The sequence below is a fragment of the Eleginops maclovinus genome, chromosome 13, assembly GCF_036324505.1.
Source record: "Eleginops maclovinus isolate JMC-PN-2008 ecotype Puerto Natales chromosome 13, JC_Emac_rtc_rv5, whole genome shotgun sequence".
In the NCBI taxonomy this organism is placed as follows: Eukaryota; Metazoa; Chordata; class Actinopteri; order Perciformes; family Eleginopidae; genus Eleginops; species Eleginops maclovinus.
The window spans coordinates 24,468,388-24,479,200 of record NC_086361.1 but is presented as its reverse complement, the minus strand read 5'-3'; the positions used below and the strand labels follow the sequence as shown (position 1 = coordinate 24,479,200).

The 10,813-nt window shown below is 50.3% G+C and overlaps 1 protein-coding gene across 5 annotated transcripts; it reads right to left on the bottom strand.

Moving 5' to 3' along the window:
- Nucleotides 1–3,900: 3,900 nt before the first annotated feature.
- On the bottom strand, nt 3,901–10,723 carry LOC134875341 (bcl-2/adenovirus E1B 19 kDa-interacting protein 2-like protein). 5 transcript variants are annotated; one of them, XM_063899886.1, is made up of 13 exons: nt 10,175–10,384; nt 9,270–9,320; nt 9,165–9,177; nt 8,840–9,134; nt 8,633–8,704; nt 7,963–8,019; nt 7,782–7,859; nt 7,473–7,625; nt 7,155–7,397; nt 6,417–6,519; nt 6,197–6,328; nt 5,904–5,990; nt 3,901–4,133 (listed from the first exon to the last, which is right to left on the bottom strand). In XM_063899886.1, exons 2-13 carry the CDS (start codon nt 9,308–9,310, stop codon nt 4,031–4,033), a joined length of 1,377 nt encoding a protein of 458 aa, XP_063755956.1. In that variant the 5' UTR covers nt 9,311–9,320; nt 10,175–10,384; the 3' UTR covers nt 3,901–4,030. The 5 variants fall into 5 exon arrangements, with proteins under 5 accessions (XP_063755956.1, XP_063755957.1, XP_063755955.1 ...); XM_063899887.1 differs by having other exon boundaries at nt 9,270–9,317; nt 10,175–10,383; XM_063899885.1 differs by having other exon boundaries at nt 3,902–4,133; nt 8,840–9,177; nt 10,175–10,383.
- Between the last annotated feature and the right edge of the window lie 90 nt (nt 10,724–10,813).

The following is a 10,813-nucleotide window of genomic DNA, read 5'->3' as shown; positions in this document are numbered from 1 at the left end:
ACACACACACACACACACACACACACACACACACACACACACACACACACACACACACACACACACACACACACACACACACACTAATAGAGTTACACCGTTGCGCTCTGGTTTTTATTTTGCCTCTTTCTTTGTTTTTTGTTATTTATTCCTGATTTTGCTCCAGCGAATCAAAAGATATAATTCTACATAAAAAAGTCATTCAGCAACAAGTTCTGTTTCTACAGGATGAAGGAGGAGCCGCTCAAAGATCCACTGAGACACCACAAAGAAGATCCAACGGTTTTATTCAGCACCACAGACAGAAACACAGTCAGCTGACCTGAGCCTGATGTTAAACCCCCTGTCAGACATCTCTCAACCCTCTGCTGGGAGATAACTGGAAGTGATCCCACTGTTGAAATGTCATTCCCAGTACAAACCACTGGGGCTTCTTAACTTAAAATCATTGTAAAGAAAACCCTTTAAACCCAGGAACAGGATCTGTGTCTGAAGGGATTTAAATCCAGTTTTCTGATGAGAACGTTAAAGATTCTGTCGGGAAATAATCAGCATTGTCTCAGTGAACTGGGAGTCTGGGTTTAACGGGATTATTTTAACTGCTCTGAATAATACGAGGCCGGGTCGTGGTTCTTCTCTCAGCAGCACATTAAATAACCCACAGGTTTTAATAACTCAAAGCGGATTCAGACGTCCCTCTGCTGCAGCTTCACCTGGACAGCTTCTGGTCGTACCTGCACAGCAGAAATCATGACTTTATTCTCAGATATTTCAGATCGTCTGAGCCTTTCAACCAGCCAGACTCAGACGATCTGCTGGGTCTTACCTGTGAGGCAGGTTAGGGCAACGAAGCCGATATCACAAATCCACAAACAGTTAAGATGGGACCAGAGACCACCGTCTGAAACACCACAGTCTGAAACACCTGAGACCACCGTCTGAAACACCTGAGACCACCGTCTGAAACACCACAGTCTGAAACACCTGAGACCACCGTCTGAAACACCTGAGACCACCGTCTGAAACACCACAGTCTGAAACACCACAGTCTGAAACACCTGAGACCACCGTCTGAAACACCACAGTCTGAAACACCTGAGACCACCGTCTGAAACACCACAGTCTGAAACACCACAGTCTGAAACACCACAGTCTGAAACACCTGAGACCACCGTCTGAAACACCACAGTCTGAAACACCTGAGACCACAGTCTGAAACACCACAGTCTGAAACACCTGAGACCACAGTCTGAAACACCTGAGACCACCGTCTGAAACACCACAGTCTGAAACACCTGAGACCACCGTCTGAAACACCACAGTCTGAAACACCTGAGACCACCGTCTGAAACACCACAGTCTGAAACACCTGAGACCACCATCTGAAACACCTGAGACCACCGTCTGAAACACCACAGTCTGAAACACCACAGTCTGAAACACCTGAGACCACCGTCTGAAACACCACAGTCTGAAACACCTGAGACCACAGTCTGAAACACCACAGTCTGAAACACCTGAGACCACAGTCTGAAACACCTGAGACCACCGTCTGAAACACCACAGTCTGAAACACCTGAGACCACCGTCTGAAACACCACAGTCTGAAACACCTGAGACCACCGTCTGAAACACCACAGTCTGAAACACCTGAGACCACCGTCTGAAACACCTGAGACCACCGTCTGAAACACCACAGTCTGAAACACCTGAGACCACCGTCTGAAACACCTGAGACCACCGTCTGAAACACCTGAGACCACCGTCTGAAACACCACAGTCTGAAACACCACAGTCTGAAACACCTGAGACCACCGTCTGAAACACCTGAGACCACAGTCTGAAACACCACAGTCTGAAACACCTGAGACCACCGTCTGAAACACCTGAGACCACAGTCTGAAACACCTGAGACCACCGTCTGAAACATCACAGTCTGAAACACCTGAGACCACCGTCTGAAACAGCACAGTCTGAAACACCTGAGACCACCGTCTGAAACACCACAGTCTGAAACACCTGAGACCACAGTCTGAAACACCTGAGACCACCGTCTGAAACACCACAGTCTGAAACACCTGAGACCACAGTCTGAAACACCACAGTCTGAAACACCTGAGACCACAGTCTGAAACACCACAGTCTGAAACACCTGAGACCACAGTCTGAAACACCACAGTCTGAAACACCTGAGACCACCGTCTGAAACACCACAGTCTGAAACACCTGAGACCACAGTCTGAAACACCTGAGACCACAGTCTGAAACACCACAGTCTGAAACACCTGAGACCACCGTCTGAAACACCACAGTCTGAAACACCTGAGACCACCGTCTGAAACACCACCGTCTGAAACACCTGAGACCACCGTCTGAAACACCACAGTCTGAAACACCTGAGACCACCATCTGAAACACCTGAGACCACAGTCTGAAACACCACAGTCTGAAACACCTGAGACCACCGTCTGAAACACCTGAGACCACAGTCTGAAACACCTGAGACCACCGTCTGAAACACCACAGTCTGAAACACCACAGTCTGAAACACCACAGTCTGAAACACCTGAGACCACCGTCTGAAACACCTGAGACCACAGTCTGAAACACCTGAGACCACAGTCTGAAACACCTGAGGCCACCGTCTGAAACACCACAGTCTGAAACACCTGAGACCACCGTCTGAAACACCACAGTCTGAAACACCACAGTCTGAAACACCTGAGACCACCGTCTGAAACACCTGAGACCACAGTCTGAAACACCACAGTCTGAAACACCTGAGACCACCGTCTGAAACACCACAGTCTGAAACACCTGAGACCACCGTCTGAAACACCTGAGACACCACAGTCTGAAACACCACAGTCTGAAACACCTGAGACCACAGTCTGAAACACCTGAGACCACCGTCTGAAACACCTGAGACCACCATCTGAAACACCTGAGACCACAGTCTGAAACACCACAGTCTGAAACACCTGAGACCACAGTCTGAAACACCTGAGACCACCGTCTGAAACACCTGAGACCACAGTCTGAAACACCTGAGACCACCGTCTGAAACACCTGAGACCACCGTCTGAAACACCACAGTCTGAAACACCTGAGACCACCGTCTGAAACACCTGAGACCACAGTCTGAAACACCTGAGACCACCGTCTGAAACACCTGAGACCACCGTCTGAAACACCTGAGACCACCGTCTGAAACACCACCGTCTGAAACACCACCGTCTGAAACACCTGAGACCACAGTCTGAAACACCTGAGACCACCGTCTGAAACACCTGAGATCACCGTCTGAAACACCACCGTCTGAAACACCTGAGACCACAGTCTGAAACACCTGAGACCACCGTCTGAAACACCACAGTCTGAAACACCTGAGACCACAGTCTGAAACACCTGAGACCACCGTCTGAAACACCACAGTCTGAAACACCACAGTCTGAAACACCTGAGACCACCGTCTGAAACACCTGAGACCACAGTCTGAAACACCACAGTCTGAAACACCTGAGACCACCGTCTGAAACACCACAGTCTGAAACACCTGAGACCACCGTCTGAAACACCTGAGACCACAGTCTGAAACACCACAGTCTGAAACACCTGAGACCACAGTCTGAAACACCTGAGACCTCAGTCTGAAACACCTGAGACCACAGTCTGAAACACCTGAGACCACCGTCTGAAACACCTGAGACCACCGTCTGAAACACCTGAGACCACAGTCTGAAACACCTGAGACCACCGTCTGAAACACCTGAGACCACAGTCTGAAACACCACAGTCTGAAACACCTGAGACCACAGTCTGAAACACCTGAGACCACAGTCTGAAACACCTGAGACCACCGTCTGAAACACCTGAGACCACCGTCTGAAACACCACAGTCTGAAACACCTGAGACCACCGTCTGAAACACCTGAGACCACCGTCTGAAACACCTGAGACCAATGTAAACAATCCTCCGAAGAACTCAAGAAGAAACCCTGGAAACTCTGCGGGACTGAAGAGGAGGAACTCACTCTGTCACGACCTTCGGGATCTGAGCGTGCTCCGTGGGGAGGAGGAGAGACAGCTCCTCCAGACTCTCCACAAACTGAAGCTTCCTGCTGAACTTAGAGCTGAGGAGCAGAGGAGAGGAGGACAGGAGGAGAGGAGGAGAGGAGGAGAGCACAAAGGATGTAAGAAAGGTAGGAGGCAAGGAAACAAAGTAGGTGAGAGGAGGAAGAGGAGGAGAGGAAGAGGAAAACAGAAGTTAGTTTGGTTTGTTACGGCTGCAGACTCATGGGTCAATAAGAGGAGGGGGAGGAGGAGCAGGAAAAGGAGGAGGGGAAGGAGGAGGAGAGGAGGAGCAGGAGAAGGAGAAGGAGGAGAGGAGGAGCAGGAGCAGGAGAAGGAGGGAGGAGGAGGGAGAGGAGGAGGAGAAGAAGGAGGAGGAGAGGAGGAGCAGGAGGAGAGGAGGAGCAGGAGAAGGAGGAGGAGGAGCAGGAGGAGAGGAGGAGCAGGAGCAGGAGAAGGAGAAGGAGGAGGAGGAGGAGAGGAGGAGCAGGAGGAGAGGAGGAGCAGGAAGAAGGAGAGAGGAGGAGGAAAGGAGGAGAAGGAGGAGCAGGAGGAGGAGCAGGAGGAGAGGAGGAGCAGGAGAAGGAGAAGGAGGAGTAGGAGGAGGAGGGGAGGAGCAGGAGGAGAGGAGGAGAGGAGGAGAAGGAGGAAGATGAGAGGAGGAGCAGGAGAATGAGAAGGAGGAGAAGCAGGAGGAGGAGGAGCAGGAGAGGAAGGAGGAGGAGCAGGAGAAGGAGGACGAGGAGAGGAGGAGGAGGAAGGAGGAGGAGCAGGAGGAGGAGGAGGAGGAGCAGGAGCAGGAGAAGGAGAAGGAGGAGGAGGAGAGGAGGAGCAGGAGGAGAGGAGGAGCAGGAGAAGGAGGAGCAGGAGGAGGAGGAAAGGAGGAGCAGGAAGAGGGGCAGGAAGAGAGGAGGAGCAGGAGCAGGAGAATCAGAAGGAGGAGGAGGAGGAGGAGGAGAGGAGGAGAAGGAGAAGGACGAGGAGGGACAGGAGGAGGAGAGGAGGAGCAGGAGAAGGAGGAGAAGCAGGAGGAGGAGGAGCAGGAGAAGGAAAAGGAGGAGGAGAAGGAGGACGAGGAGAGGAGGAGGAGGAAAAGGAGGAGGAGCAGGAGCAGGAGGACGAGGAGAGGAGGAGGAGGAGAAGGAAAAGGAGGAGGAGCAGGAGAAGGAGGAGCAGGAGAAGGAGGAGGAAGAGAGGAGGAGCAGGAGCAGGAGGAGCAGGAGAAGGAAAAGGAGGAGGAGGAGGAAGAGGAGAAGGAGGAGGAGGAGAGGAGGAGCAGGAGGAGGAACAGGAGAAGGAAGAGGAGGAGCAGGAGCAGGAGAAGGAGGAGGAGGAGAAGGAGGAAGAGAGGAGGAAGAGGAGAAGGAGGAGGAGAGGAGGAGCAGGAGGAGGACAGGAGAGGAAGAGGAGGAGCAGGAGAGGAGGAGCAGGAGAATGAGAAGGAGGAGGAGCAGGAGGAAGAGGAGGAGCAGGAGGAGGAGCAGGAGATGAGAAGGAAGAGGAGCAGGAGCAGGAGGAGCAGGAGAAGGAAATGAGGAGGAGGAGGAAGAGGAGAAGGAGGAGGAGGAGAGGAGAGCAGGAGGAGACAGGAGAAGGAAAGAGGAGGAGCAGGAAGAGGAGAAGGAGGAGAAGGAAAGGAGGAGGAGGAGGAAGAGGAGAAGGAGGAGGAGGAGAGGAGGAGCAGGAGGAGGAAGAGGAGGAGCATGAGAGGAGGAGCAGGAGAATGAGAAGGAGGAGGAGCAGGAGGAAGAGGAGGAGCAGGAGGAGGAGAGGAGGAGCAGGAGAATGAGAAGGAAGAGGAGCAGGAGGCGCAGGAGGGGGAGGAGTCTGACCTGATGAAGGGTCTGATGATGGTGGCGAGGGCCTTGATGTACCAGGTGGGATGGACCACAAAGAAGCCCTTCAGGTTCTTCCTCAGCCTGCAGAGAGAACAGAGAGGCATCAGAACCAGGACCTGAGACTGGGGGGGGGAGTTGCTGGGCTGACAGGGAGACACTTGGGGGGGGGAGTTGCTGGGCTGACAGGGAGACACTGGGGGGGGGGGGGGAGTTGCTGGGCTGACAGGGAGACACTGGGGGGGGGGAGTTGCTGGGCTGACAGGGAGACACTAGGGGGGTGGAGTTACCTGCGGTTGATGGTGGTGTAGCACTCCCTCAGCCAGCTGATCCCCGGCAGCTTCTCTTTCTGGCCCCCGGCACACAGGTACACCATGACGTAGTTCTCCGACACCATCAGATCCAGAGTGCCCACCACGTACCTGCAGAGGGGCGGGGTTAAACACTGTTCCTCCTCCTCCTCCTCCTCCTCCTCCTCCTCCTCCTCCTCCTCCTCCCTGCTGGGTTTACCTGAACAGGTGGTCCATCACCTGCTGGTAGTTGTGCAGGCTGTTCTGCGGCAGGTAACAGGAAGCAAACACGATGATGTCGTTCATCCCGTCTCCATAGTAACCTGAGAGAGGAGGACCACCAATCAGAGATGATAATGATGATGACATCACTCTTTTCTTTAAGACACAAAGTACACGAGGAGAGTCGGACCCCTGCAGAGGCCGCTGACGCCCCCCCTCCCTGAGAGACTTTCTGATCCCTTGTTTTCACAGAATTCTCTCTTTCCTAAATATAATATCTTGAATCTTTATTTCCACTATTAAGACTTTTTCTCAGAATTCACGAAATGTATTTCTGTCTGAATTCAGATTCTTTTCCAGAGTTTTGACTTTTTTCTCTTCGCATCATTCTCACATTTTTGTCTTTAATCGGAGAGGACAGGAAAGTGGGAGAGAGAGTCGGGGTGGGGATCCGGAAAGGACCACGGGTCGGGAATCGAAACCGGGTCGCCGGCATACGGTGCAGGTGCCCCAGTCAGTTGCGTCACGGCCGGGGCAGAATTTGTATTTTTACAAATAAAAAAAAAATCTAAACTTCCACTTTTCCTCAAATTTGGACTTTTCTTAGATTTCTGTCTTTTTCCAGATTTTAGATTTCTCCCTTTCTCTCCTCAGGTGGTCTCTCCTCAGGTGGTCTCTCCTCATGATGCTCAGAGGCTCCGGACTGTTTCCAGAGCTCGGACTGGTTTCTCTGTACCTCCGTGGGAGAGCACCCTCAGGTACGGCTGCAGGACGCTCATGTTGACCCTGCTCTCCTGCCCCCCGGTGGAGAAACAGCGCCACCTGGTTCCCTGATGATCCACCACGTCTTCCCGCTCCAGAGCCCCCGGCCCAGCCTGCCCCCCCGCTGCAGACCCGGAGTCGAACTCAAACCTGGACCGCGGGCCGGATCTGGACTCTGCCCTCCGCCGGGTCGCCACGCCGAGGCGCCGCAGATCATCTGAAAGAACAACACAATCTGTAAGGGGGGTGTGGGGGTCACACATACAGGGGGGTCATACCTCTGACCTCTCACCCTCCAGGTCCAGCTCGTACACGGGGAAGTGCAGCGACTCGCTATCAGAAGGCGTTTCCATCGCGTCCAGGTCGAAGTCCGGCCCTGTGTCGTCGTCGTCCGGAGAGAGGAAGGCGGGGGGGAAATCCTCGGAGACCGTCGACTCACTGCGACCTGAAGGACGTCCTTATTATTACTCACACACACACACACACACATGCACACATATTTGTGTTTTAAATGATTATCATTTATTTGTTTTCTCTAATTATTATTATTGATTTATTATAATCATATTTGATCCTCTATATCTTTCTCTAGAATACTGACCTAAAGACAGACTGAGCGCTGGAGCCACCAGGACTTTCTTCTTCGTTGGTCTTGAGAAGGCCAGATTGCTGGGCGGAGCTGCGGACAGGAAGTGAGGTCACACATTAAACTGGACCGTATAATAGTACATAGTAATATTCTGAGTATTATGAGTGAAGTATTTTAGCAGTAGCTTCTCAACCTGGTCGCTCTGCGGCCGGCGTCCGTGGTGTCTGATCAGAGAGAAGCTCCACGGCTCCTGGAGACAGGAAGTCATTTCAGACTTTTTCACTTTACACGTGTGATTTGTTAAATTGTGACATATTTTTGGGTCATTTTTCACATATTTGTCACATTTGTTCTACTCACAAAAATGTAAGCCGTTTTACATACTTACATACTTACATACTAATTCTTAAAGACTTTTTGTACGTGTGTGTTTACTTTCTTTGAGCCGTATTTCACACGTGACCCTAATCATCTGCTTTTCAAAGTTCACTCTTTTACATTTAGATTTTCTTCTCAAAATTCACTTTCTTTCCAAATTTGAAATGCTTCTTCATGTGGCCCTAATCCTTTCCTACGCAAAATTCACTTTTCTTTTCCAAATTTGAAATCCAGACATTTTTCCAATTTCTGGATTTCTTTTCTAAATGTCGACATTTTTTGAAATTTCCCCAAAATTTGGCTTTAAAAAAAGAATTGTTCGACTTTTAAAAATGTCTGATTATTTTCTCATTATTCTAAGTCCTTCATGTGGCCCTAAGCAGTCAACCCAATTTTCTAAAAGCATTCAAATAAGAAGAGATTATGATGCCGTGTTCATCAGTTATGCGTTAGCGCTCTGGAGGTGCGAGCGAAGAGGAGCTCACCCTCCGCAGCTCCAGCAGACGGTTCTTCCTCTACTGGTATTTCTTGGCGTTGTAGTTCTACTGTCTCCTCGTCTAACGGACAGAGAGAGACGAGGATTAAAAACAACAATAAACAAACTTTACGAATAAAACATTACATCAGAGTGTTTATTCCCTTCATGGTTTTCAAACCAGTTAAACGTTGTAACTGTAATTCATTTAGTTTACCTGTGTGACCAGCAGAGGTGGGTAAAGCACCGCCAGCAGCTGCAGTACCAGTATCTGTAGCAGTATTCACAGTACTCCCAGTACTGGTGGTGTCTGCAGTGGTATTCGGGGTACTGGTATTAGTGGTATCCGGGGTACTGGTGGTGTCTGCAGTGGTATTCGGGGTACTGGTATTAGTGGTATCCGGGGTACTGGTATTAGTGGTATCCGGGGTACTGGTGGTGTCTGCAGTGGTATCCGGGGTACTGGTGGTGTCTGCAGTGGTATCCGGGGTACTGGTGGTGTCTGCAGTGGTATTCGGGGTACTGGTAGTGTCTGCAGTGGTGTCGTTCACAGTCCTGCACACGGAGGCTTTACATGTTTGAAACATGACTAACACAGAGTCACTTTATTATTTAAAGTTATACTGAACATAAAGTGGACCTCTGACCTGGGGGTGTCTTCTTCCTCTGCGTCTTCTCTGGACTCCATGATCCTCCTGCTGAGAGACAGCCTCATTACTACCTCAGTGTTAGGGAGCCTGTGGCTGGGAGGGAGTGTGGGCATCTCTGAACCAGTAGGCTGCTGGTTGGATCCCAGCCCTGCAGTCCATGTGGATGTGTCCTTGGGCAAGATACTGAACACTGAGCTGCTCCCCATGGCCAACGGTGTGTGTGTGTGAGTGTGTGAGAGTTTGAGTTTGTGTGTGTGTGTGACAGTTTGAGTGTGTGTGTGTGTGTGTGCGTGTGTGTGAGCTTGTGTGTGTGTTTGAGTTTGTGTGTGTGAGAGCTTGAGTGTGTGTGTGAGTTTGTGTGTGTTTGTTTGTGTGTGTTTGTTTGTGTGTGTGTGTTTGGTGTGTGTGTGTGTGTGTGTGTGTGTGTGTGAGAGTTTGTGTGTGTGTGTTTGAGTTTGTGTGTGAGAGCTTGAGTGTGTGTGTGTGTGTGTGTTTGAGTTTGTGTGTGTTTGTGTGTTTGAGTTTGTGTGTGTGAGTTTGTGTGTGTGAGAGCTTGAGTGTGTGTGTGTGTTTGTGTGTGTTTGTGTGTTTGGTGTGTGTGTGTGTGAGTTTGTGTGTGTGTGAGTTTGAGTTTGTGTGTGTGTGTTTGAGTTTGTGTGTGTGAGAGCTTGAGTGTGTGTGTGTGTGTGTGTGTGTGTGTGTTTGTGTGTTTGAGTTTGTGTGTGTGTGTTTGGTGTGTGTGTGTGAGTTTGTGTGTGTTTGAGTTTGTGTGTGTGTTTGGTTTGTGTGTGTTTTTGTGTGTGTGTGCTGCAGTAATCTCTAAGTAGACGCTCATACCTCCTACAGGGCTGCAGGGGTTAAAAGAACACACTTAATACAAATATGAAGAAGATAAAACTCACAGCAGCTCGTGTTCCTCCAGAAGACGACAGGAAGCTCGATCACACACAGGTGAGGCAGACAGGTGAGACAGACAGGTGAGGTGACAGATGAGGACAAACAGTCGGAGACTCAGAGAGAAACCATCACAGAGACTGTTTATGAGTTTAAGCGGACTCTGACACCTGACCTGGGTGTGTGTGTATGGGTGTGTGTGTACTCTCAACAACAGGTCTTGCAGAGGCGTGGTATGTGACTGCCAGGGTGAGGCTGCAGCATGCTGCTACCTGCAGAGGGTGTGTGTGTGTGTGTGTGTGTATTGCACAAGGATGAGTTATTGTGTGTGTGTGGGTGTGTGTGTGAGAGAGGCAGGGTTGGGTGTGATTACAGTGAGTTGTTGGTTAGTGAATATTAACCATAAAGTGATGTAATCTATTTCCATGAAACACAAAAGGATCCTGTTTGTGTTTCTTCAGAATAAAGGTCGACAGGAAAGCTCCAGAAACAAAATGCATATTCTGTTTTTCTAACTTACTTACAAAATATCGCTATATGCTACCATTAGCATACCAACAGCTATATGCTACCATTAGCATACTAACAGCTATATGCTACCATTAGCATACTAACAGCTATATGCTACCATTAGCATACTAACAGGT

Bases quoted from the DNA above. Each gene is read 5' to 3' on its own strand.
- LOC134875341 (XM_063899885.1), bottom strand. From the start codon at position 9,310: ATGGAGTCCAGAGAAGACGCAGAGGAAGAAGACACCCCCAG. The intron at 8,705-8,839 runs GTAAACTAAATG...TCTGTCCGTTAG, and splicing joins CACCTCTGCTGGTCACACAG to ACGAGGAGACAGTAGAACTA. The intron at 6,329-6,416 runs GTAAACCCAGCA...GCCCCTCTGCAG, and splicing joins GTGATGGACCACCTGTTCAG to GTACGTGGTGGGCACTCTGG.